General features: G+C 39.4%; 1 protein-coding gene across 2 annotated transcripts in view; it reads right to left on the bottom strand.

The window, feature by feature from the left end:
* Positions 1 to 27,448, bottom strand: part of ZFAND3 (zinc finger AN1-type containing 3) — a 324,760-nt gene that overhangs the window by 26,017 nt on the left and 271,295 nt on the right. For both annotated transcript variants that reach the window (XM_030315419.1, XM_030315418.1), the window contains one exon: positions 4,185 to 4,352. In XM_030315419.1, the coding sequence (XP_030171279.1) occupies positions 4,185 to 4,352 (168 nt within the window). The remainder of the gene's footprint in view (positions 1 to 4,184; positions 4,353 to 27,448) is intronic.

The following is a 27,448-nucleotide window of genomic DNA, read 5'->3' as shown; positions in this document are numbered from 1 at the left end:
AGCAACATGACCCAGGACCTCGTTACACATGCACAGGCCACTGAATCAGACCTCTGGGAGGTGGGGGGTGGTCAGCAATCTGTGTTTGTCACACCTTCCATGCGAGTCTGATGTCCACTCAAGTTTGGAACCACGGACCTAGACTAAGAGCTCCTACATTCTATATTTCTAGATCCTACATTCCCCACAAAAGCTAGCAAAATGCTTCGTGCATTGTCGTATCTTCATAAATTCTTGAAGAATTTAGTTTTACAGTGAATGATAATGCAGAAAATGACCACTGAGGCACTTGGGAGATGACAAACTAAAGGGCTAAAGCATTACTATGGAGTTTCTAAAGTGAATATAAAATTTATTTTGAAAGCAATAATGGAAGTCAGATTATTCAGGTTGTTAGTAAAAGCACTGTTATCCCAAAAGGGAGCATATCGGCTTACAGTTTAAGTCACTGTCAACTGAAAACAGGTGATAACTTATGCAAGCTCTTAGACTGGTATTTAAAAATTAATTCTGTGGTTCTGGGAAGCAAGGCACAACAATAACTAAGCCACGCTGTGTGCATCATGCAAGATCTGCTTAGAGAACACAGCATTCACATGGCTGTGATGTGGCCCAGATCTGATGAGGATGGTCAAATTTCAGAACATCTTCTAGCTGGCCTTTGGAGAGACAAGACTCCTGTAATGAGAATGAGCTGATCAATTTGCCTACTGAGTAGAAAATGAAACAAATAAATCCATTTTTATGCAATTGTTTTCTATCTTGAGAAGCTAAACTGTTGAAGATGCTCTAGGATGCAGGACATCATCCCAGCCTCACCACATGCCTTTTCTAATTGGCATCCTGAGAGATTTCACAGGAAAAGGGTGTTACTTTGGTATTGTTGATTTAAAGGTTATCTAGTCACAGCAAGGCAGAGAAGAATTCATCTTCAAAATTCACCTCCTTATTGAAAGCCCATGGAGTATCTTGGCAATTAACAATTCCTATCACCTCTAGCTGTTCCCTATGTGAGAAGGCTCAGAACTCGCCTTACAAATTGCTCTTTTGAAGATCAAAGGGAAGCTGAATGTGTCTGTGTGTGCTCTCGATGAGACTGTAATTTAATGGAATTTTTAGAGAAGCCTTGCTGGCAGTGTTTGGATGACAGCCCCGGGGCGGAGGATTCAGGGGAGCTTGGCCACTCTTCCCTTTGGAGCGTCTTCTCTGTCTTTAATTGGCACCTCATTAGAAATTAATGAAAATGACATCCTCTGTTCTTCCTGCTCTAGGCATCGAATGCTACAAAAAGGCCCATCACAATTCATAACACATTCAATTTATATAGCAATGGCTCTTAAGCATTATTTATGAGATGTGAATTTCTTGTCAGCAGTTAATAACCTGTACAGAGTGGAAGGGGAATGGAAAAAAAGATTGTGAATATATATATTAAGAAAAAGATTTTCTGCAGCAAAGAAGTGTTCTGTTTGAGTTCAAACTACCTTCCTGAGTCTTCACTTCTAGCAGGAAATTACCATGCTCCCCCCCCACCCCCAACCTTTCAGGGCAGTTCAATGTCTCTTCAACACCCCATGCATCCTCAAGGAAATAACTACACAACTCACCCTTTCCTAGAGAGATCCGAGCAGACAGGCAGGAAGAACACAAGAGCTATTTGTCAAAGACAATCCCAGAGGTGTATGTTCCCACTGCTCTATTGCTGTCCTTTATCTTTTAAAATGTGGCAGTAGACTCAGTCATTTTTCTGGGCACGTAAGTGTAACACTCTCAGTGGGCCAAACTGAACTCCCCACTCTCTCTAGGAAGGCTACAACTGGAGGGAGTGCACAAAGCTCAGGGCTTTCTTTCCCAGCATTAAGATCAAATCTCTCTGTAAGTAGACCCTCAGAATTGGGCATAAGCCAAGGGACTATGTGTTAGATCATTTAAAAAGAATGCATATCTGTGGTAAACCCAGCAGGCACTCAGAATTTACCAAGACAATCAAGTTGGCTTCACTCAGGAGCATGTAAAATCATCTAACATGTATTTCTAGATTTTTTTCAGCTGAGTGCTTAAGACCTTAGGAAATCTGGGAGACCTGGTTACAATACTTCCGGATCTCTCAGTGCTAAACTGTGAATTCTCACCGCTTGCCTGACAAGGACAGGAGGTATCAGCCATTGCCAGAGGCAAGACAGCATACTTTATGGATCAATTGCTTGATCCACTAGGGCAAATCCTGTGTAATACCCAGGATTCAGTTGCTTTCAAGAAGGAAACAAGAACATAAGGTACAGGAAAATCTCATGATTCTAATTTAGGAATAACCAAGAGCATGTGTTATAAAAGCAACAGGCAAAACGGTCAGGTGGGCTTCACAACACTGATAACAGACTGAAGTACTGAACCCCTGCCCCCACAAAAGTTCATGTGAAGACCAAAGCTAAGAATCTGCAGACCACCAAAGACTGGACAAACCCTTCAATACAGGCGAAGGTGGTTAGCCACCATGCACCAGAGTCCGCTCTGGCTAACCACAGTATTCCTTCCCTGTTTCACTATGGATTTAAAATCACGTGGCAGGGTTGCTGAAGATGCAGTCTAAGAATAAGGTTCTGGGCTCTTCTGGAGTTCTACATGAACACAACTGAAGTCTGAAAACTCTGCTGACAGCCTCTCCTCTCACCTTTTCTCCTATCTCCTTTACACTTTCACACAAGTGTTTAATAGGAAAGTAAATGCCAAGCTAAAAAAATAAAAACTCATCCAGTGACACCTGGACTTCCCATGCTGGTGTCTGTTTCTGCAGTTGAGCATACACTTCCTATCTCATTGAGTACCACACACCAGAGCATGCAACAAACAGATTCCTGGTCTTGATAACAACAGGAGTTCTGACTTTGTTTCCATGAGAAGCTGGTACCCCTCCTTTCCTTTTGATTTCCAACAGGGTAAATAACTGAGGCACAGGGAAGCAATGGCTGCCTCTTCAGAAGATGAAGGACTATGAGTAACTGTAATTTTCTAACTGCTGAGAGAACCATCTAGTCCTGCCTGCCAGCATCAGTACTTGTAGGGTATCTATGGCTATCGCAGAGGAGAAGGGAGGCTTCTAAAGCTCACTCCTTAGGGCAAAGAATACAAGATACTCAGAGGCAAGAGCCAGGTCTCCAAGTCTGCCTGATGACAGCTCTTGTCCCATAGAACAATTTTATAAAACAAAGCTTTAAATCAGGAAATAAAAACAGGAACAGGAAATCTGTAAGTCAGCCTAAATAATGCAGCTACACAATTCTGCTTCTCTGTGACATCACGTACGTGGTCAAAGGGAGAGAAAGAATTGGTCTAAGTTGTGTTCCGTTGTGAGTAGTCATGAAGGTTTTAAAAATACATCCCTGTACAGCAATTCTAAGAGCTAGTATAACACTGGATAATACAGAAGAAAATGTTACTTTAAAGCTACTTCAAGGGGTTAACTGACAATGAATTATGATTCAAAGAAAATGTTCCAACCAAACTTTAATTTAAAAGGGGTATGGGGGGAAAGAGTTTCCATTTATTATATGTAGTAAGATGTTCATTCAAAATGAATAACTGAATTTTATGGTACATATCTCAGAATGTCACTGGTTTGGTTAATTTCTAAGTAAGTCATCAATGAATAGGAACTAGAGTAATATGTAGTGGGGAGAAGTTGGAATCAGTAAGCAGTGACAATGCAACTCTAACGAGATAAATTTAAGAGTGGGAATGTTTGTGCCTTGTTTTTACGTGTGAGAGGAAATAAAGGGCGTTTAGAAGTAAGACTTCTCGGGGTGCCTGGGTGGCTCAGTCAGTTGGGCGGCCAACTTCGGCTCAGGTCATGATCTCGCGGTCCGTGAGTTCGAGCCCCGCATCGGGCTCTGTGCTGACAGCTCAGAGCCTGGAGCCTGTTTCAGATTCTGTGTCTCCCTCTCTCTGACCCTCCCCCGTTCATGCTTTGTCTCTCTCTGTCTCAAAAATAAACGTTAAAAAAAAAATTAAAAAAAAAAAAAGAAGTAAGACTTCTCTGCTCCTGCTTTATGAATCTCCAAACCAGTAGCTTGCAGGGAAGTACTCAGGAGAAAAACGAAGGGCTTCAGCCTCTTAGGAATAATTTCCAAAGCTATGCCAGGGTGTCAAGGACCAGTCTCCATCATGCCACTGGGGGAGATGCTTACCACAGCGGCATGATCCCAATTCCTGCTGCACCAGCTCCAGTTTGGTCTGACACTGGAAGCACCGACGTCGACTCTTCTGTTTAGACCGGCTGGTTTCCTCAGGTCGTTCGGTGTTCTCCAGTAGTCGTGCCCGTTTCACTGGCGAAGCCTCATTCTCAGACTGTGAATCTGACCAAAACAACACATTTAGGGGTCAGGGTTAGTGCCTGGCCCGGCAAGCACAGCTAATTAATGTACTGCCAGGCCTTCTGCTGCCCTTTTCCAGGAACTGGACCTGTGTGAGCAAGAGCCAGTTCTGCCTGGCCTGGTTTATACTGCACAGATTGTGACAAGAATGTACCTTCAGGGCAGACTTCTAATAAGCGAGGCCTGAGCTAGGAGAGGAGAGCAGGGTTACTTAACAAAAATCAGTCTGATGCTGTTGTTTTTAAAAACAGCTGTTTCTCTGAGGAGACCATCCAAACTGGGATCCTCTCTTTCTCTGTACCCCATCTCTGGGCCTTACTGCTTGTACTGGTTATTTACTGCTTCTTAGATATTTGGCTTCAAGTAGATTGTAATTCATTAGAGAAGAGACTATATCTAATATTTCTTTATATCACCATGTATAGCACAATTCTATACCCAATGCCACTGTTTGATGGGTGATCCATAATCTTTTCTAGTAAAAACACTCTTGTTTCTAGTCCTAAATGTAACAAAACACACAAGAATCAGGTTCTGATGCTGAAAATTATTTCAACTGTATTCAGAGTGAAGGAGTATCCTTGTTTATTCACAAGCAGGCTATCCCACGGCCTCCACTGTGGAGGCTACCGAAGCAGCACTTTGCATCACAACCCTCAACGTTGGTGCCAAATTGGCAGGTGGAGGGAGGTATGCTGTATGACAACTTGTGTTTTGTGGAACCTTAATAAAGTAACTAAAATGAAATAAAGTTCTTGTCATAGGCAGGCTGCGAATAACTCTTGCCTTCAAAAGAAAGGGGAGCACTTGGGAACTCTGTATTCTTGGACTTGCTCCACTGCAAACTGAAGATGCACCTCTTGCCAAGGTTCTAAAGGGGTTTGTGCTAAACCATCTCTGGAACACAGTCTCCTAAACGATTTTCTTCAAAACACATCCAGATCCCACCACTTCTCACCCCTCCACCAATACCACACTGGTCCAAGCTATTACCATCTCACATCCAGCTTAGTATAATAGCTTTTTAACTGGCCTCCTGCCCACCCCTAAGCTCCTACAGTCTGTTCTCCACAGCCAAGTGATCCTTTTAAAAATCAAGTTAGAATCATGTCGCTTCCTTCTTCAAAACCTTTCTAAAGCTCCCCTTCCCAGAGTAAAAGTTCAAACACTTACGACCGCCCTCACAAGCACCTGCATGATTTGCCCTCCTCTCTGCTCTATCACCTCATCTGCTGCTCTCTCCCTTTACTCCATCCACAGTAGCCTCCTTATTGTCTCCTACCTCAGGGCCTTTACACCTTCTCCTAAAACACTCTTCTCCCAGATCTACATGGGATCTCACCTCTTTGAAGTCTTTTAAGTCACATTTTCAATGATGTCTTCTTCCCTGTTCACCCTATCTAAACCACTCTAATCCCCCTTCCCAAGCACTTCCTCTCCTCCCAACTCCTGCCTTTTACTCCTCCATAGCACTATGCCTTTTAGTATAATCCTCTAGGAGGATGTAAATTCCTGGAAGGCAGGCGGTTTCACCTGCATTGTTCATAATCTGCCTTCCATGCCTACAACTCAATAAATATTTCTTAAATGAATGAATCTTGTCCTAGGCAGTTGGATTTTCTATTTAAAGTGGCCCTAGTGAGAAGCAGCAGACTGCTGGATGTATTTCAGTGGAGGCTGTCTGTACCTTTTTCCCCAGCCTCCCTCTGTGTGAAGATGCTGCACTTCACGGGAGAGCGCTCACTGCCCCACCCTCCTCAGCCCACCACACTGTGCACTGACTTATGGAAGGCACGCACCATTCTTAGCAATTGTAAACTTCATTTTTCATCTCATTTAGTTCTTCCAGTCCTACATGACATTTTCCCCCAATACAAACCAACTAAACAAGGTCTTTGATGAAAACAATTGAAAGCAAGTTCAGCCTATTTCCCAGCTCTGCTGAGCGAAGCTGTCCAAACCCAATTGGTGTGATGACTGAGGCAGCCACAGACAGAGCCCCTTCCCCTACAACAGCAACAAGCAACAATCTAAATGTAAATCATTACAAAGCAGCCAGCCAAAAGGAATTCACCTCCTATGAGCCGCAGTGCTCTCCTGGGGGTCCTTTTTCACAAACCAGCAATGGCACAATTTGTATTAATAACCCTATTTAGAGATACTTTTTTTTTTTGTAACAAGAAGAGAAAATTCTAGAGTAAGAGTCATAACAAAAAAAACGGTGCTTGTTCTGAGACAAGGTCCTAAATATGAAGCATCCTTATGAGAACTTATCTCCCAACGCTGGGGCATGAGGTGGGGAAAGAGAGAGAAAGGAGCCCATACAAGAAATGGAGGCTATTGATGCCTTTGCATTATTAATATTGTTAAAATCCAGAGGGCTCTGACATGATGCCAGCACATCTCTAATGTAAAAGAGGACTGCTTAGACAGACCCTAACCCTCTTTCATTCACACTGCTATCTGACAGAACCGAGCCTGTGTCTAGAAATGCAGAGTTCACATTCAAAAGTGTTTTCCACATGACACTGTCCCAAACTGTCAAACATGCTATCTACATACATCTCCATTTCTAAAGCAAACCTTTGCTACAAGGAGAAGACATTTTTTCTTTTAGCATGGCAATGCTGTCCACAGCTAAGTATGCACAGATAAGCAAGGGAGTGATAGGTAATACTTTTTTAACATATGATTCTCAAGAATGGGAAATGGAATTCACATTTATATAATCATCAGTTGGCCATTACCAAACAACCCAACTGATGGGACTCTCAAAAGTTGGAGGCCTGTCTTTTCCTCTGATTCCCTATCTTGTCTGACCAGCAAGCATTCAATAGCAAAACTAAGGAGTAAGTTTGCATGATCTCATGCTGAAACTTTCCTTTCCCCATTCCACATTTTATATAAAGACTACTTGGTTATTTGTTCGGGTAAGCAGGAGGCATGGGATGTTGCAGAAATTATAGGTCCCAACCGGCTTTTCTGATGCTGCCGACCACTTCTGGCTGCACTGCCTTGGCCATCCTAAAAGAGCACCACTCAGCCCTAGTCAGTCCTCTAAGAGTCAATGTCTGGGCATCTGTGCAAGTCTAAGACAAAAGGCATCCATGTATATAAAGTCTGAACCACGAGAAGCAGTCCTCAATGATTCTAAACCAACACAGATGAAAAGTTTACCAGAATATGTGTGTGTGTGTGTGTGTGTGTGTGTGTGTGTGTGTGTGTGTGTGTGTTTTAGGATCAAGGAACTGTTCTGAGACACTAAGAAATCCATGACTTTTATGTTCTGGAATATGCCCACTTAATCTTCACTCTAATGGTCTATTAGATGGAAAGGAATCCCTGTGCCCTCTAATGATCCCTGCCAGAAAGAAGGAGGGAGAAAAACCTTAAACTGTTTACCACCCTCCACATGCTGTCATCCAGGAAGGTGACAGTGTTATATATAACTTCTTGGCAAAGCAAACCATTCTTTGACATTTTTTCACAAGTCAACTTAGTGTTTTAATTAGTAGCTAATGAAATAAATAGCAGTCTACAAGATCATCATCATGTCTGCATAAGAAATTTACATCTCCTCTGCTAATTACTTAATGAAACTTTGTGCCATGGGGTGAGTTGCCTAAATAAGAGAAACAGATGTCCAGGGCAGGATTATAATTGCTTAATAATGAACTAAATAATTCAACTATTCAATTATAAATTTTATGTCAATTAAAAAAGGACTAACAGAAAAGATCCAAATGTGGTCAACACTAAAGGAACCCCCATCTACTGTCCATATTTGAATAAATTAAACTCTGATTATTTACTTTTTGCTCGAAAATTTCGTTCCTGTTACTTTGAGACATCTTTAACTTCCTCGACAATGACAGAAAACACCCAACACTCTACTTGCACAATCTGAACTTGGGCAGTAAGGGTTAAAGGCGGAGAGAAAGGTGAACAGAAATAACTCTAACATGCAGCTTTAACTGTCAGAAGAAACACGTCCTTGCAAGGAGCATGCTCATTAGCAGCAGGAGGAGCTGTAGTGGCAAGCTAGAAACTGTTTCCACCCCAGGAGTTAAGAGTGACTTCTAATTAAGGTCCTTCATATAAAGGGCCAACAAAGCACATTTTTTCCAGTATGCTTTTTCTCGAGAACATAATCCAATCTGCATGTACCCACGCAAGAGCTGCCACACTCCCATGCTGGGTTCACAGTTCTTGGTACTCACCAGATCCCCTCTTCCTCTGCCTATGTTTAACAGAATGAGAAAGATATCACATCAGATTTTCTAAGTTGCAGGAAAGGTTGATCAAGAATCGTAATGTGATTACATGAAAAAGGAAAACCTTAAGACAAAGTATTTTACCTATCAGCTCCTTAGGTTTGATGGTAACTACTGCTTAATTTGTGACAGAGAAACAAGTACAGAGATTTTAAAAACACACAATCTTCTGAAAAGAGAAATTCTTCTAATTGTACTATTTCTTAGCCAATTGCAGAAAGCAGTGGTAAGACTTTCAATTTAGGAACACAGTTTAACTGGAAAGCTTGAGACAACAAACAGAGTTACTTCTTTTAAAATTCTGTTTTGTCTCTGACAGAAATTCACATTTGTTCCTTACTGTCACTGTTCTTGTCTTTATTACTCATGTTCTCTCCTGAAAATTTCCAAATAAATTGTGTCAGGCCTGTCAGAGTTGAATCCCAATCTCTCTTAATCTCCTGTCACTGTGCAGCTGGCAGCATGCACACACCCGGGGCTGCTAACCATGACTGTGGCCTTCCGACGTCTCAGGCAGGCTCTTAGCCCTCTGTACAAGCCAACACTACAATTTAGAACAGGAGAGTGGGAGAAGCAAAGTGGCAACAAAGAGAAGGAAGCCTTCCTCATTCGCTTCACCCACACCTTCCCTCACTTGTAAGAAAGAAAGATGAATCTGTTTAATCTCAGGCTGTATGACAGCTTTTGAGGCACTCAATCAGTTTTTTTAGAACCTATCACAGTCTCTTGACAGATTGACATTTATGATCCCAACAGCCTGTGCAAACATCAGTAAGAGCAATAATTAATGAACCTCACACATCACTGCTGTCTCTCCTTCGACCATTTAAAAGGAGCTTAAGCTGCTAAAACCTCTGTCCATGAAAAATACCATTCTCACTGGAAAAACTGATAAAAGCGACCTTAAAAATCTGTTTTACAGGTACTTCCTCTGTTTCTCCTCATGCTTTGCTTTCAGTGTATGCAGGGATTAAATTCATCCTCTCCTGAAGGAGTTCAGGAGAGAAAACTTCCTTAGGACCTATTAAACATTTTTCCCTATGGTGTCCAACTGGGATTTCCCCCTCCCTTCTTACTGTCCTAATGGCCTCAGAACAATTTGGGAATATACACCTGTTACAAAGCTATTACATGGACAAAGAAAGAAATTCAAGACTTTGGTGGGAATGGATTATTAAAATTTTGTGGAAATGCTTTTATATATGATATATGACATGGAGATGAATGTAACTTGAAATATACTTAAGATGCTATGTTTTATATCATAACCATTTTAAAGGTCAGTTGTTCTCAAACTGCCAGGGAGTACCATTCTTAAGCATCAATCTCTCTATTCTTCATCCAGTTCCACTCCTACCCCCGCCCCCTGCCCCTAGTTATTTTTTCTGGCTCTCTCCTTTGCTATTAGAGATACCTGAGGGTGGTCTCCTTCTCCATCACAACCTCAAGACTGAAAGCAGACCTCTGACTCTTCCCTCCCTGTTGAGAACACAAGATTGGGAGACCTGAGGCAGCTGATCGGTAAAGCGGACTATCCTGGGAGTGCACTTGAATATTTGGGGTCTCTGTCCTCAAAATGCTCACAAGATACAAAACATCAGAAATCTTCTTGGGGGTAATTGTATCATCTAGCTGCCTCATTTTGGTCATCAGGATAGCACTGCGAAAACTGCTTCCATAGGGACTTTTTTTGGTTAGAAGACAGCTTTAAGAGCAGCTGAACACATGGAAGTTGTAAGTCATGATAATTTGTACCCAAGTGGGAGAGGAGCACCCACAAGTCCCAAAGGCATGTTTTAAAGACTGGGCTCAGATTTCTCACTTCCCCAAAGCCAATCTTCCCCTCTGATTCCTGCTGGACAGGAAGGTGGATGCTGATTTTCATGGCACACCTTGACACCAGAAAAAAATGACTGTAAATTTGTTAATGGATCAAGTAGGAGAAGCTAATGGGCTGTGGGGAGAGCAGCTCTCCATGAAATAAAACAACCAAATAAAATCATGGTACTAGAGCCCAATAGTTCCAAAGGAAGGAGTTTTCCCTCAACTTTTCTATTCTGCATGCCTTTTTATTTCTTTTTCTTGCCTACTGTGCTGGCTAGGCCTTCTAGAGTAATGCTGAATAGGAGTGTTGAAAGAGGACATGCTTGCATTGTTTCCAACTTCAGGAGGAAAACATTCAGCTCTCACGCAACTTTTCATTTTGAAAAATTTCAAACACGTAGAAAAATTCAAAGAGTACAACAAACACCTGTGCACATTCCATTCAGATTCAACAATTGTTAATAATCTGTCACACTGTTTTATCTCTCCTCTCCATATTTATGCTTTCCCCCTCCCAAAACCATCTGAAAATAATTTGCACATATCAAAATACTTCATACACACACATCTAAAATAATAAGGGCATTTCCTGCCATGACCAAAATATCACACCTAAGAGCATTAAGAATAATTCCCCAGTGTCATCTCATATTCAGTCCATATCCAAATTATCTTCATTGTTCTCAAAGGCATGTCCAATCAAGTTTCATGTGTTACATTTGGATCTTATGTCTAAGTCTCTTTTAATCTAGGACAGCATGCCCTTCAAAGTGTTGGTTTTCCTTCATTTGTTTGTTCCTGCCATCAAATGACCTAAACTTTTGAACAGTCCTGGTTAGTTTTCCTGTGGAACATACCATATTCTAGATTCTTTACCTACTTATCTACCTTTTAATGGCATAACTTAACTTATAAGGAAGGGGATTTTTAATTGTACATCTCCTCTGTTACATATTCAGGGCCAGAAATTTAAACTTGCAGCAAGTCCCTGACAAACCCACATGGCTGCAGGGCCGGCACAAGCAAGGGCAGGTAAAGAAGAGCAAGTACTGGGTAGTCCACCAGCCCAGTTCCTACTGCACGCTGCAGTGGGGGGAGGCATGTTCTTCCTCTAACGGGTTCTACTGCACCCTTGCCACATACTGGACATCAGAATATAGTTCATCTATGCCTGGACAAGGGACGGATGCTCAGGCAAACATTAGGAGATGAGCTACCTCCAAGTGTTTAAGCCCATGATTTCTTTTTTTTTTTTTTTTTTTTTTTTTTTGCCCATGATTTCTTATAGTCTGATGGCATTCCCTGTGACTAAAGCTGGTCCCACAGGCCACAAGTCATTCCTCCAATTATTTCCTTGCCAATAGCCTCCTGGCCTTTTTCCTGATTGCCCTCCCTCTCATGACGGACTACACTGTTGTTAATTATTGCTATAAGACATCTCTTCATTGCTAAACCACTCAACTCTCTAAAATTCTTCGTTATTTTAAACCTAAGGAAAAATTTCACCAGATTAAAAAATATACAGCAAAAGCCCAGGGATGTTCATTTGCAAAAATAATCACAATCTCATAAAGTACAGTAACATTCTCAGTTTATTTGTTCTACTTTATTTAAGCCTGTAGATTAATGACCACTCTGTTCAAGGCCATGACAAACAGACCATATATTATTATTTCTCAAGTGCCTACTATGTGCCAGGCACTGGGCTTTGAACTGGCAAATCAGATCTGCATATGGTAGTGATCTCTTCCCTCAAGGAGGCCACAATCCAGAAAGACAGACATATATACAAATAAACCTACAGCACAGTGACATATTAGTATATGAACAGAATGCTATGAACACAAAATGTGGACATGGTAAATTCTTTTGGGTGGGTGATCAAGAAGCAGAAGACAGAAAGGTCAGTAAAGGTACCTCTTGAACTTAAGAACTATATTAAATATATGCAGACAGATGATTTTTTTTGCTCATTTTTGTCATCTCCACATTCTTTTCTGGGGAGCCTGCTTTTCACAATACCATCTGCATATAGCTTACAGCTTGTTCATCTACCTTCTTCTCTTTACCAAACTTCCTATCAACTAATAGACCCTTTCACAGTCTCAGGAGCACAGGTAACTGGAGAATACCAGTGAGTGGTTTTAGGGAAATAAAGCTGTTGTTACCTTTCCCCTCTCTTTGGCCCCAAATGGTTCAAATTTTTCTTTCCATCATGTTTATTAACCTCAATATTGGCCTCTGTCTGGCTCAGACACATGCATGGCTTTAACTGCCAACTTTTATCAGGAATCTTCCAAGCCCATTTTCTGTTTATCATTAATCATTTTAGTTTGAGATAATTATAGGTTCACATGTAGTTAGAAGAAATAAGGCAGAAAAATCTCATGTACTCTTCACCCAGTTTTCTCCAATGGTAACATCTTACTAAACTCCAGTATGATAGCACAAGTAGGACACTGATAATGATACAGTCAAGCTGTATAGCATATGGATATAGTCAAACTACATCCATCACCACAAGGACCCCTCATGTTGCCCTTTTATAAGACAGACCCATCTCCCTCGTTCCCCTCTTGATCCCTGCCAACCCTTGGCAAACATTAATATGCCCTCCATTTCTATAATCTTGTCATCTCAAGAATGTCATTTATATGGACAAACAGAATCATATAGTAACATTTTGTCCAAGCTCATTTCTAAGGCCACTACCACAGTAGGTGAATATGATAAAAGAGATTCCTTAAGTTAAGCTTCAGTAATAACTGCAATAATAAGTACTAACACAAAGCACTTATTTTGTAACAGCACCTAAATGCTTTTACAGTAGTTCCCTCTTATCTGTAGGGGATATGTTCCAAGAATACCCGTGGATGCCTGAAACCAGATAGTACCAAACTCTATATATGTTTTTTCTATACAAACATACTTATGATAAAGTTTAATTTATAAATCAGGCACAGTTAAGAGATTAACAACAATAACAGAACAACTATAATAATATACTGCAGCCTAAATAATATACTGCAGCCTAAATAATATACTGCAGTATAATTTTGCAGGGGTCAAAATTATACTGCACTCACCCCTTGTCTTCTTGAGATAACATGACAGGGAAAACACCTACATGAGGAGATGATGGGAGATGAATGATGTAGACATTATGATGCAGACTTAGGCTACTACTGACTTTCTGATATGTCAGAAGTAGAATCATCTGCTTCTGGACTGCAGCCGACTGTGGGTAATTGAAACGGTGGGAAGGGAACCAGTGGGAAAAGGAAGCCATGGGAAGACTAATTACTGCACATATATTAGCTCTTTTAGCTTTTGTAACAAGGCTATATGGAGAGTGCTATTATTACCCATATTTTAAGACGAGGAAACTGAGGCATGGGTTAAGTGAATTGCCAAGGATCACACAAAGCTGGTAAGAAGAGTTAGAATTTGAACCCAGGGTGTGTGTGTCCTAGAGTCCTTGCTCTTAACACCACTTAGCTATCCTGTCTCCAATGGTTATTACACTTCAACACTCTGCTTCTGCTCTTCCATGAAAATACCTAACTGCAAAGACTAGTTTCTACCACCTCCTATGTATACAAAGACCCAGCTGTCTAGGGGTGAGGGGGAAGCAGATCCTAAGCAAAGTATGGGAAGGAAAACAAGAGACCCTTTCGGTTCCACTTAGAATCTTCTTACCCAAATAAAATGGTACAATTTCTCTAAAATACATCTCCACTGAATACTCCTACTTGTCTTCTGCTCTTAGAATATGATTTAAAAGACTTACTCCTGGGGCACCTGGGAGGCTCAGTCAGTTAAGCACCTGATTCCTGATTTCGGCTCAGGTCATGATCTCACAATTTGTGGGCAGAGTTCCACCCTGGACTCCATGCTGACAATATGAAGCCTGCTTGGGATTTTCTCTTTCACTCCCTCTCTGCCCCCCCCTCCCCCCACACATGCTGCACACATTCTCAAAATAAATAAGCAAACTTTAAAAAAAAAAAAAAAAGACTTAACTCCTACCATTTTCTTCCCATTCCCGCAAACTTTCCAAATTTCTGTGGACTAGACTTACAGCATTTAGTTTACACAAAATGAGCTTCATTTTTAATTTTCTCTGTTATTTTCAGGAATCTGTCCACAAAAGTTTCTTTACAGGTTATTATAGGATGATATAAAAAAATACTGTGCCCCTAACAGCAAAAGTCAGTTATTTTCATTTGAAATTTTATTTCTTTTAACAGTCAGAAAAAGTAAAACGTGCTTTTTTGCCTTTTTATGAGCCCCAGAAGTCAAAGCTTCCTCTTCTCCACCACCTTGACTCCTTCCTACAGGTCATACACCAGGTCTCTTTAAAAAGGCACTGATGAGGGTGGGTAGCCCATAAACCACTCCTGGGTTCACAGCAAAAACCGCAGCCACCATCCTTGTTTGTTAAATGCCATTCCTACTGCACTATTTACTTAAAGGGTATCCCCAGGAGCTACAGTCTACAGAAGCGCCACTTGGTCAGTGGAGCCTAGCCTGTCACACCAGCAACACAGCAGTCTTCCTCTGTAGCTGATACTGGCCTGGTACCACTTCCTTGTTTTAGCTTCTCCATCAGCAACACCTGTACCGCCTGCCCATCTAAACCATATTACTTTTCCCCACAGATTTTTCAGTTACTTATTTTAACTGACAAATTACCCGCAGTATATAATCTTTCCTTCTTATAACGTGCTTGGGAATTTTAGAGTTCAACAACATTACAAAGCATTGATTTTTTAAAAATATTACATTTATAGCATCAACAGAGTACAGAATAAGGTTAACACTATTAAGGTTAGACAGAGAGAGAAGCAAGATTAAGAAACCCATGAGAAAGATAGACCTCTCAAAAGGTCACATGCCCAAGTCCCCTAACTTCTGTTTCTTGACCACAAATCTAGGTCCGTTACCATGAGGGTTTTAAGACTCTCAAAGTGCTAAGACTGGTCTTGAACTTCTGTTCTACTATCTTTTCCAATATTTCTAGAAAACTAAGATCAGCCACAGTTTATTTTCATTTATCCAAAGAAAGGAAATTTGAGAGAATCCATGAATTATCTATATATCCAGATTTACCATCCTACAACTATGTGTAAGGCAGGCATACTGTTTTCATCCAGTTTCCTAGAACACTCATTTAGAAGTTAAACTGCCTAAAAATACAGATTAAGTCTTCTACTTACTCTGCAGTTATATGAAGCCTAGAAGTTTTCAAATTATACCTTAAAAAACTACAGTTGACCCTTAACACAAGTTAAACTACTTTAAAGTGGGTCTACTAATATGCAGATTTTTTTGGATACAGTACAGTAATGTAAATGTACTTTTTCCTTATGATTTTCTTAATAACATTTTCTTTTCTCTAGCTTTATTGTAAGAATATAGTATTTAATACATATACAAAATATATTATCAATAGACTGTTTATATTATTGGCACAGCTTCTTCTGGTCAATAGCAGGCTATTAGTCAAGTTTTGGGGGATTAAAAAGTTATATGTGGACTGTCAACTGTGCAGGGAGACGCGGGGACAGTGCCCCAACCCCTGTGTTTTTCAAGGGTTAACTGTAGACAACTGTTCAGAGCAAAACTGGACAGTAATGTGACTACAGGCATCTTTCTACTGTTGATCATATACGAAGAGGCCTAGTGGGAAGGGACAGGTCAGGAGTCTTCAAGTAATAATGTAATAACGGACCCCCCCCCATATTCGGTCTCCAAAGCACGGATGACTGCTTAAGTCATGAGTCTTTTTTCAGAAGACTGAAAATAGCTGTTCTTTTTGGAAAAACACTGAGTATGGGGGTAGGGTGGGGAAAAGGGGAAAGAATAAGACACTAATTCAATTTTTTTTACTTTTTCTTAAAAAAAACCAAACATACAAAAAGTCAAACATTCCTATGCCCATCATCTCACTCCTCTGAAGCTTAACTACCCTCCCCAAGTGTTCTTAATTTTCCAACTGTTTTGCCCATCTGGCTAATAATGCAAGTCTCTAGGGGCAGGGGCAGAAGTGACATATTTAGTACTCCCCTGGTGCTCAACAACAACAACAACAAAGAATATCTCTGTAACAGGGAATAAGTCCTTAATGATGATGATCTCGCAATGAGAGACAGTCATTTTGTGGGCTGTGGTCCAGGTTTAATGTAAGGGAAAAAAATATTTGAACATTTATATTATGTTATTTAAAAAAATCAGCTTGAATGTATAAGTAGATGCTAAAATTAAATAGCTGATTTGTTTTTAAACCATTTTTGTTTCTAATTCAGCATCAGCCTAATTCAGCTCCTCTCTTACCTATTGTTTAGTTTCTTCCACCCAAGATCTAGTCTTTTGACTCACTTTTGACTCATTTAAGGGTAAATCCTTAAGTTTATGAATAAATAATTCTGTGCCTCACTGTTACTCTTTCTGATGTGAGGCTAATTGAACCTAAAGTTAGAACACAACATATGATGACAAAGCTTGCCCAGAGAAAGCTTTGTCTATTTATTTTCCTGAACGAGTACCATTAGGTATTCATTACTCGGGGTTGTATCAGGGCTGATGCACGTCCTACCAAGTATGTAGAGGGATGAAGAAAGCTGCCTTAAGAAAGTGGCTTATGAAGAAAAAAGAAATAATCTCATTTGTAAAACAAGTTGCTGGAAAATTAGAGGTAAAGAAGTCTGCATAAAATTATTATGAAAATTGTCTTTATCCCATATTTGAAACATGAGAGGATCAAGTGCCTAACATTTTAACCTCAATTCAATTGACTTTGTTCATCAGCCACTCTTCACTGAAAGATTATTGATCATAATGTCCATGCTAGAAAATCAATTATATATTACATCAATGTTTACTTCACAATTTTGCAAACTGTACTGTGGCTATGTATACCTTGATTTTAAGAATTACACACTGAAGATTTTAGCATAATAAAGGCACCTTACTCAAATGGTTAGGGATATGGAACGAACACACACACACACACACACACACACACACGAGGTCAGTAGGGGGGAGGGTAGAAAAAGCCCATATGGTAAAATGTTAAATCTGGGGAACGGGGAGGTGGGGGCACAATAAAGTGAGAATTTGACTTTCTTGTAACTTTTCTGTAAATCTGAAATTGTGTAAAAAAAAACCCAAAACACCTATATTCCAGGGTAGCCATACTTGCATACTGGCTAGAGTGTTTGCCAAATTCTTTCCCAGATGTTGACACTGCTTAGGTCTGATAGGAAAGTGCATGGCAAGATGGCTGTAGCAGGTAATCAACAGTAATGTCAACGCTTATGCTTCTCCAGGTTTGTAGTGAAGTCAACACTTATCTGTTAAGTACACTTTAATGATCTGTCACAGACTTTTACATATCACTTCCTTAATCTATACTTCCTCCAATCCCAGTAAGGACCCATTTTTAATTGCATCAATTACTGCAACTGCTATTCCAGGAAGGATGATGACCAAGACTTAAGATGTGATTTTAATCTTCTAGAAACGGATTTATCAACAGGAGGCCAAAGAAAAAGTAGATCTGAATCCTTGTCACTTACAGGAACTATCAGTTAATGCCAAGTTGAAAAACAGACTTTGCTGCAGCTAACACCTCCCATTCATATCAGTACTACACATATTCCCTTCCCAGCCCAACTTTCTTTTAAAAGTCATCCTGCATATTTGGACATATAACTCAAGCTGTAATGTAACAACATCTTTGGAAAAGAGTTGTTCAACATTCTGTCAAAAAAAAAAAAAAAAAAAGCAGTGCTCAATATATTTTTTCAAGTAAATACTGGCCCATATTCAAGGTAAAAATCTTAAAAGACTGTCTGTTGTATTGTCTTTCTTTATCCCTTGCTAAAGTAACACAGAAATTAACACAGTCTGAGTTAAATGCCCCATTTTCTTGCTTATATATGTATATACATTTTTAATAAGTTTTGATGGGGTGGATGGATGTGGGCAATGCATAGCATCCAACTAATTCCCCTGTCCACTGAGCTAATAGAGATGTGGTTTATTTAAAATTCAGTTGTGGTTCTGCTACTTGGGAATGGTTTTCTGAAACTCTGTAGGTGGATACTGGTAATGAAACAGAGAATTCAGAACGGCGGGGAGCATAAGGCCAAATAAGCTTTTATAGCAGTGTGTGTGTATGCACTAAAAATAATTATACATATGTAGTGGGAGGCTGGTTAACTTGAGCCCACAGAGGCACTTGGTTGTTCAGATAACTAATCACAATATGAAGTCCCCCGTGACAAAAATGTTTCCAAGGTTAAACTGTCTGATTTTTAATCATAAAGAAGTGAATTTATTGGCTAAAGTTCTCTCATGTTGTTGGTCTAAATGTAACAGCCAGCCTTTTTCATCAAGATTTTAACCACAAGAAAACTATCAACCTTCTGTGGCTCCTAAATTGAGATTTGCTCCAGAAAGAAAAGGAGTTCTCAATTATAATATAAAAGCTTAGAGAAGAGTTCAGGATGTAGAAATGTCTTTCTTTTTTTTTTTTTTTTTTTTTTTTTTTTTTTTTTTTTTTCTTGAAGTCAAGCTTGTGAAATCGCTGTAAGGATTACTTTCTACCAATACACACAATATTAAAATTTTACTTTTAAAACTAGGCCCAGAAATAAAACAGAACAAAAAAGAAATTTGATTTTCCCAATTCTGATGTCCAGTTTTCTTAAGAAAGAGTTTTCTGGGCTTCCTGTCATTCACAGCCCTCACCCATTCAAATAGGGGCTGCTAATGGCTCTCCCCTCTTCCCTTGACCTCACTGACCTCTACTCTCCATCTGCTTGGCTTTGGGTCCTCATTACCAGTTTCCGATTCCATGTCTTTTTCTAACCAGACTACTGGAGTTGGGAGTTCTTTCTTACTTTCTCCTTCAAGTTTCTCCTCCATCTCCTTTCATCATCAGGTACCTTCTGATCTTATCTCTACTACCTACTAAGCATTTATCAGGCACTATGTCAGGTGCTTTAAATGCATTATCTCATTTCCCTCATAACAACTCCACAGTTCAATCTGTCATTTTTACAAAGGAGAAAATGGAGGCTCACAGAGAGGTCCAACAGTTCTTCCTGTGGTTGGGAAACTGGAATGGGAACCCACATAGTCTGCCTCTAGAGCCCACCTCATCAACCACCACATCCTACAAATATACCTTCAGTGGATCCCCAGTTTTCTGCCCTGCTTCTCACCCTGCTTAAGACTTTCTTTGCACACCAGTGGCTGTCACCCCTGCAATTACGAAGTTTCAGCCTCCACCCATTCCCATTACAATGGCTAGAAATTTGTTTAAAATCTTTTGTTGATTATGTTAAACACACACAATTATATTTATTATAGTGGGTTCAGTCTTCATTACCATTATTTTTGTGCCTTTATTTCAGTTGGGTCTGGGGAGGGTCAGAAGAAAAAGTGTTTAGCCCTCTTAAAATAAAAGTTACCTGCAAAGTCAGGACTGTGATTTCTGATTTAGTCACCAGTGGAAGAAAAAAGGTTCTAGCTTCAAACAGAAAGTTGTGGTTCTCAGTAAATGTAGGGGATGAGATGTACCCAAGCTGTCTATACATTTAAAAAAGAAAACCTATTTATCTATATCTATACCTCTTTCCTCATGCCTCACGCTACTAGAGGCAACTAATGCTTCTGAGTTTTTGCGTCTAAAAAATCTTCTTTGTGTATCTCTTCTATTTCTCCTGTAATATTTTCTATTCTTTTTCCTTCCTGTGTACCTTTCCTTTGTATCTTTTTTTAAAAGTTTTAATTTTAATTCCACTTCATGAACATACAGTCTTACATTAGTGTCAAGTGTACAATACAGTAATTCAAACAGTTCCAGAACATCACCTGCTCATCATAAGTGCCTTCTTTAATCCGCATCACCTGTTTCCCCCATCTTCCCACCCACATCCCCTTTGGTAACCATCAGTTTGCTCTCTATAGTTAAGAGTCTGTTTTTTATTTGTCTTTGTCTCTCTCTCTCCCTTCTCTTTCTCTATGTAATTTTTTTTCCTTTGGTTGTTCATTTTGTTTCTTAAACTCTGCATAGGAGTGAAATCATATGGTATGTGACTTTCTCTGATGTGTTGTGTTTTGCATTATACTCTCTAGCCCGATCCATGTTGTTTGTTGCAAATGGCAAGATTTCACTCTTTTTTATGGCTGAGTAATATTCCATTGTATACATATACCACATCTTCTTTATCCACTCATCAATCGATGGACACCTGGGCTGCTTCCATAATTTGGCTATTGTAAATAATGTTGCAATAAACATAAGGGTATATGTATCCCTTTGAGTTAGCCTTCTTGTATTCTCTGGGTAAATACTGGGTAGTGTGATTGTTGGATCATCCCTTCCTTTGTAGCTTAACAAGGGCAAAATATTTCCCTATCTTAACCACCTCCATGTTAAGAAATGCCTAACTCCATTCCTTCTCCAACCACCACTACTTACAGGTTTTTAATGCCTCACCTAACTCCTTAACTGAATGCCTTCTGTCTGCTGCCCCTATTTTCTTGTTATCAAGAACCTCTTTAATGACTGCTCATCAGGCTTTGGTTTCCCACCATGACACTCTAACTTCTTTTATGTTTCCCAATGATATTCTGATAGCCACAGGCAACAATTTCCTGAGTCCTCATATCTCCTGGCCCCTATTCTCTTACATCTTTCAAGATGCTGTGTTTGGTTTGCTCCTTTCTTTAGCTTCCTTAACTCACTGGTTTCTTCTTCTCTTTCCCAGCCCCCCAAGTACAGTCCTTAGCAGCCCCTCATTCTTCTATAAGTCACTCTCTTACCCACTTTCACACTCTTAATCATTGCTTCTAGATCAATGATTTCCAAACTAGGCCTGTATTTATAATTTTCTATAGGACTATCCACAATAACCTAAAATTTAGTTCATCAGAAACTGAAAATAGTTTCAACCAGTTTTTCCTCTCACTTTTTCCCTGACATCAACCATTATCTTTCTTCCCTCAGATCCCCAATTTCTCAACTCTGCATTCTTTCTTGAGCCAACTCTAATCAGCCATTAAATCCTATTATTATTTTAAAACATTTTTCTCAAATTTATCTCTCTTCCTCTATCCACTGACCACTACCCACAAAACACCTTGAAAAAATGGGATAAGGAGGAATTGGTAAGTCAAATTATTACTTTATACACAAAAGGAAAAACCTATCCACATTAGCCCAGTGGCAAGAGACTTTATAGACTGTAACATTAATTTAGTTTATCAGGTTTGTAATATTATCATATATCCACATTCTTAAAAATGAGCCAAACCTACGCATAACTTAAGGCATCAAAGAGCTCCACAGAAAAACCACAGTTTTTCCAACAGCAGGTCTCCTGATAAGTTAGTTTTCAAGGTAATACATAAAGAGGTGTATTCATTTAAAGGCACAAATGGCAACTGAACTACCAGAATGCCCATAAACTCCTGGATCAAACTGGTAAGCCCTTTTCAAAGCATTCCTCTGTAGCTATGCTACACATTTCTCCTATCCCAAAGGTCTAATTACTGTGATTTAGTGAAGTTGAGTGATCAGAGCTGAACAGAATAGAGGTGTATCTCAATTTTCCCAAGTATTAGGTGCTTATCTGCTACTCAAAAGCATTGCCAAGTCATACTTGCTGTCTTCCATTCACTGGAAAGCAAAGTCCTATTGCTAGACTTTGCCTCCACCTTCCAGTGTCCCCTTATCACTCCTACTGGCTCTAAGGAATTAAATTTTAAGCATTTCATCAGGAAGATAATCCTTTTAAAAAATACATTAGTATTATATTTGTTTGTAATGATTAACATAATTAATCCTCCCTGTGCTCACTTTAGAAAATAAACATTAGTTATATTTCTTGCTCTCTAAAAATGGAATTAGTTGTGTTTATTTCTGGACTTATTTATAGTCCAGACCATTCTGGTCTCTTTATAGCATAAGCTGCCAGGGGCAAGATGCATGCCTATCACTTCTTTTGCATGTTCCTACAGAATTTACTACTGGACTGTCATAGTGGTCTTTTAATAATGTACTGGACTGGCTGAGTGACTACAGTATCTCTCAGCTGGTCCTATATTACACATAAGCAACCACTTCTGAAGGTGTGATCTATAACCATGACAGCAGGCAATACAATAAGATTATAGCTTTAATCGGCCATGATTATGAAATATTTCTTAAGATTCATAAGGGGGGGGTGCCTTAGAAGCAGACACAGGTGTGAGGAATACATGCCAGCCCACCTGATGACAGAACAGGCAATGGGACTGTCTCTTCAGATAGATGAGCAAGAAGGAAAACGGATAACACAACTTGTCTTGGAAGCAAGCAGCACGATGAGGCAGTAAAAACCCATCAGCATACATCACCCTATCATGGCTAGTGTCATTCCCAGCCTCTATTAGCCCTCGCTGCATCAGCGCAAGTCCCAGACACTTTATCCTGTTTATAATTGCTGATGAGCAGTAATAAGGCCTCCATGCCTCAGCTCCGTCCGTTCCACTTCGGTACCCACCTATTAGGTAATAACTTTTATTTACAGCCTTGCTTGATGCGCTGTTCTATTAGTACAGCCAGGAACTGAGCGGGGCAAAAAAAAGAGTCTCCTTAATGGGCAGTATCATCGCGAGGCTTGGATGATTTATAATGCAGCTTTGTGGCTGTTCTATCACGCTCCTCTGGTAAGACTGCTCCAGGAAAGCTATGTTTCTAACGTGCTGTCCTCTAAAAGGCACACATGTGCTATGGAGCAGCACCTGAAAGGCATCCCCAGATACATCCCCGCTGCCCCCCACCAAAATCCAAAAGTTTCAAAGGAGGAGAGGGGTATTAAATTCCCTTGATATCCTTTTTAAATAGTGTTGGCTCAGGCATTTTGCCCCAGTGGAGCAATAGAACAGCTAATTAATGGAAGTTCAAGGCTTTTCTCCTTGGTAAGAGTGCAAGCTATGATAAAATAAATGACCATAAATGCAAACACACACACACACACACACACAGAACAGCTATAACTGCATTCAAATAAATAAGCAAACTGAATTTACACAAAGCATGTGGACCACTAGTAACTAGTAGCTCAACACCAAAGCCAATGCTTCTCATACACACACATCCAAAATAGCAGCAAGCCTCATCACACTTCCTTTTCCTTTTAATACTGGAGTGTATTTTTATCCATTAAATGCAAAACTGCCTCTTGACAAGACTGGCACCCTGGCTTGATATTCACTTTTATCAGCTTTTGTTCAGAGGAGAAGCTACCACTTCTTATGAGCAAAATTCAAACAAGTACTCTGAAACAAACCTTTGGCTTCAAGTCCAGCAAACTTAGACATTATTATGTGTCTAGCTGGCCTATAATGCAACCACAGTAATTAGTGGCAATGGGTCCAAACTCTGATTTACAAGTACAGGTAACCTGTAATTTTCCTCTCCCTAAACTTTTCTGAAATCTATACATTGTGTGAGGTGCTTTTAAAATCACCTATTATTCACATATTGACTATCAAATCATCTATTTATACAGTGTCTTGCTACCTCATTCTGTTTCTTAATATAAGCAACAACTCAGGCAGATGAAAGTCTTTACAGAAAATAAAAACCAACACACGAAAAAGCATTTAGCAGGTTATTTCCCTACCCAGTTTTCCATGTACTTGTCAAAAAACATGGAGTATCAGTAAACAGCCACTAAAACATACTAAGATAACCTGTGGCTTGTTTTCTACAATAAAACACAGGAAGACACACCTTTTAGAGAAATGTTTGCAATCCTACCAAATATGCAGTATTCATCTTGTCCCCTACCCCAGGAATCAAATGAACTCTTTTAGGACCCAAAATGATGAGTGCACAAGGTAAAACATTTTTTTAATCCTTTTTTTCTTTGCCATGACAGATTTACTGTTTTGATCTTTCTTCAATGGTTACATTAAATGCTAATAAAAAATGAAAGGTTTATATCTTCCCTAATAGTCTCCTGATGGGAACTTGCATATTACACAAGTAGGTCAAATTTCTAATTTTCTGTCTCAAATGCTGATACTGCAGACCTGAGGGAAAAGCTATACCTGAAGGACCCAGGAGAAAAAGAATGAAAAAGAGAACTGAATTACACTTGAACTCATGCCCAAAGCCACCTCTCTTTAAAGCTCCACAGCATCCTTTCCAGAAGCGCCACAGACAGTATGTAATACTGACCAATACAGCTGGTTGAAATGTTTCCATGAATACTGACTCCACCAGGAGGTAAAACATACAACTGTAGGTATTTCTCAGATTTACAGAGCCACCTCTGATTTAACACTACCACCGTTTAGCTTCTGAATCAATTTAAAATATCTTATATAAACCTAACAACAATGAAACATTTCCCTTTAACTGGCTTCTGAACACTGATGTGGAAAGTGTTCGGCACATCAATCTTCTCTTAACTCCCAGGTGAAAGGGGGTTTCTCCTCTTGTCTTTTTTTTTTTTTTTTTTTTTTAATTCTCTTGTCTTTGTAAGAACAGACAATAATATCACAAGCAGATTGAGAGAAGTGAGTCAAGAAAACGTTCTGGGGGAGAACAGGGAAACAATGAACAATACAAGGGTATCTAGTTCATGTCACTATTCATCACACTGAAAGAAAAACAGGTAACCCAAAAGGATAAACATGGGTTTTCGAGGGGGGGTGGTGGGAAAGGAAAAGGAAAGAAAAAAGAAAAAAAAGTTTTAAAAGAAAAGAAAGCATGCAAGGGCTATACAGTTAAACAGAAATAACATGCTTCTTGTAATAGAGTGGAATTGATGATACTTTCTGCAAAAACTTGCCTTGATGTTTAATGGGACAGTTTCTAGTCCCATCTGCTTTCATCTCAGGCAATACTGTAACTCCCTTATGGCCCCACAAATGGTTATTTTACTTGCTATTCTACTAATTATAATCACATTTTTAACATACACACAGCATTTAAAAACCACCATTTTTCAAGTCTATCAGAGAGAATATTATTTACTCAACATACTTGCTAGAAGAAGAGTAAAACTGAATATAGAATATGTTGAATATAGATACGGTAAACCAAAAGGCTGTTGGCAGTACCATTAAGTTTGAAAGTTTCCTCTGACTTTTTCCCTATTTTAATTTCCAAAATAAAGAAGCTATAAAATGAAAAAACAAAATCAAGGCACATAAGAGTGGTGAATTAGGTAAGGAGCAATTGCCTTTTTTTCATACACTAAAAAGTCTACCCCTTGATATATTCAACCTAGCATAGAGTGAAGAGTTGGTTACTGCCTCACCTGGAAGGATCAGGGTCCTTGAGTTAGTTACGGTTCAAGGGTCCTCGTGGAGACAGACCATTTCTCCACAAAAATTCCAGGCAAGACATGGTTCTGTCAATTACAGCTTAAAATTTAAAGTTCATCAATAGCAATCTCCAATAAATGAAACACAAAACAACATATTTCTTTTGCTGTAACTCTCTGTAAAAAAAAGAAAAAGCTACAGGTCTTTAAACAAGAAATCCTACAAAAAGGCAGCAAACTTCCCTCCTGTCCCACAAGGCACTTTAACCATAAAAATATGACCACATAAAATATTCACCTAAATATCCAAATACCTTCCAAATAAAACCATCTAGACCACAGCTTAGATTACAACATTTTGGCTTAAGGTAGAACTTGATAGAAAAGATGAAGGACAAAAGGGAATCTTCCGGTAGTCTGTTACCAAGGAAAATGAACTATTTCTTTCATAATATACTCATTCTTGGCAAGAATGTTGTGAGAATTAACAAGGGAACATGTGCAAACCATTCTGAGCTCTTGGAAGAAAGTAAGTTCTCTCTAGTAATCTGAAAGTATGAAATGCTTTAACTCTCACATTCTAACCAAAAGGAACCTGGGACTTGGCAGCATTTTTCAACTCTTTGCTGACTGTTGATATCACAAAGCCACACGCACCTTCACTTCATTTTTCTCTGCTTGAAAACCACAATGATCACTGTGTGTGTGTGTGTGTGTGTGTGTGTGTGTGTGTGTGTGTGTGTTTTCCATCCAAAGATTACAAAGAGTCTAAATGTTAATAGTTCTATGTGGCTAAAAGCCAGCATCTAACAAAAAGCCATTTCTCAGCAAGCTCACAAATACAAACTGATCTTTCATTTGCCACTACTGTTCCTTTTTGTAATCTGCTTCTGAGACTCACAATCCTCACAAAGCAATTTCTAAAAGAGTTCCCCCTCTCATTTTGATGGTTGCAGACCAACCACTCTACACCACTGTCCACCTCTCTAAATTACAATACCCACTGATCAAGAAGTAGTCACCTGAAATGTAAACAGAGACATAATCAACCATTCCACGTATTAAAATCATATAATAACATGTCTGATGCTAATCTTCATATCTAATTTTCAAAGTACTAAAAAGAAATGACATATTTACTGAAGAGGTCACTAACCTTTTCTGAGTGTAAACACCTATCTAAGACATTTAGCTATGTACCTATATATATGTATGTATGTATATAGCTATGTGTATATATATATACACATACACACACACACACACACACACACACACACACACACACACACACACACACACACATTTCTCAGGGTACCTGGGTGGCTCAGTCTGGTTAAGCATCCGACTTTGGCTCAGGTCATGATCTTGTGGTTCCTGAGTTTGAGACCCACATTGGGCTCTGTGCTGACAGCTCAGAGCCTGGAGCCTGCTTCAGATTCTGTCTCCCCCTCTCTCTGTCCCTTCCCACTCATGCTCTCTCTCTCTCAAAAATAAATAAACATTAAAAAAATAAATAAAATATATATTTCTATGTGTATTTGCTTGCTTTAAAGTATGTGCATGGACTAATATATAATTATGAAATCAATCTGCAAAATAGAAATTTTAAAAGCCTGACATACACAGCTTTTACTATTTT

The sequence above is a fragment of the Lynx canadensis genome, chromosome B2 (assembly GCF_007474595.2).
Source record: "Lynx canadensis isolate LIC74 chromosome B2, mLynCan4.pri.v2, whole genome shotgun sequence".
Classification (NCBI taxonomy): Eukaryota; Metazoa; Chordata; class Mammalia; order Carnivora; family Felidae; genus Lynx; species Lynx canadensis.
The sequence above is the reverse complement of the archived record's forward strand: the minus strand, read 5'-3'. Positions and strand labels throughout refer to the sequence as shown.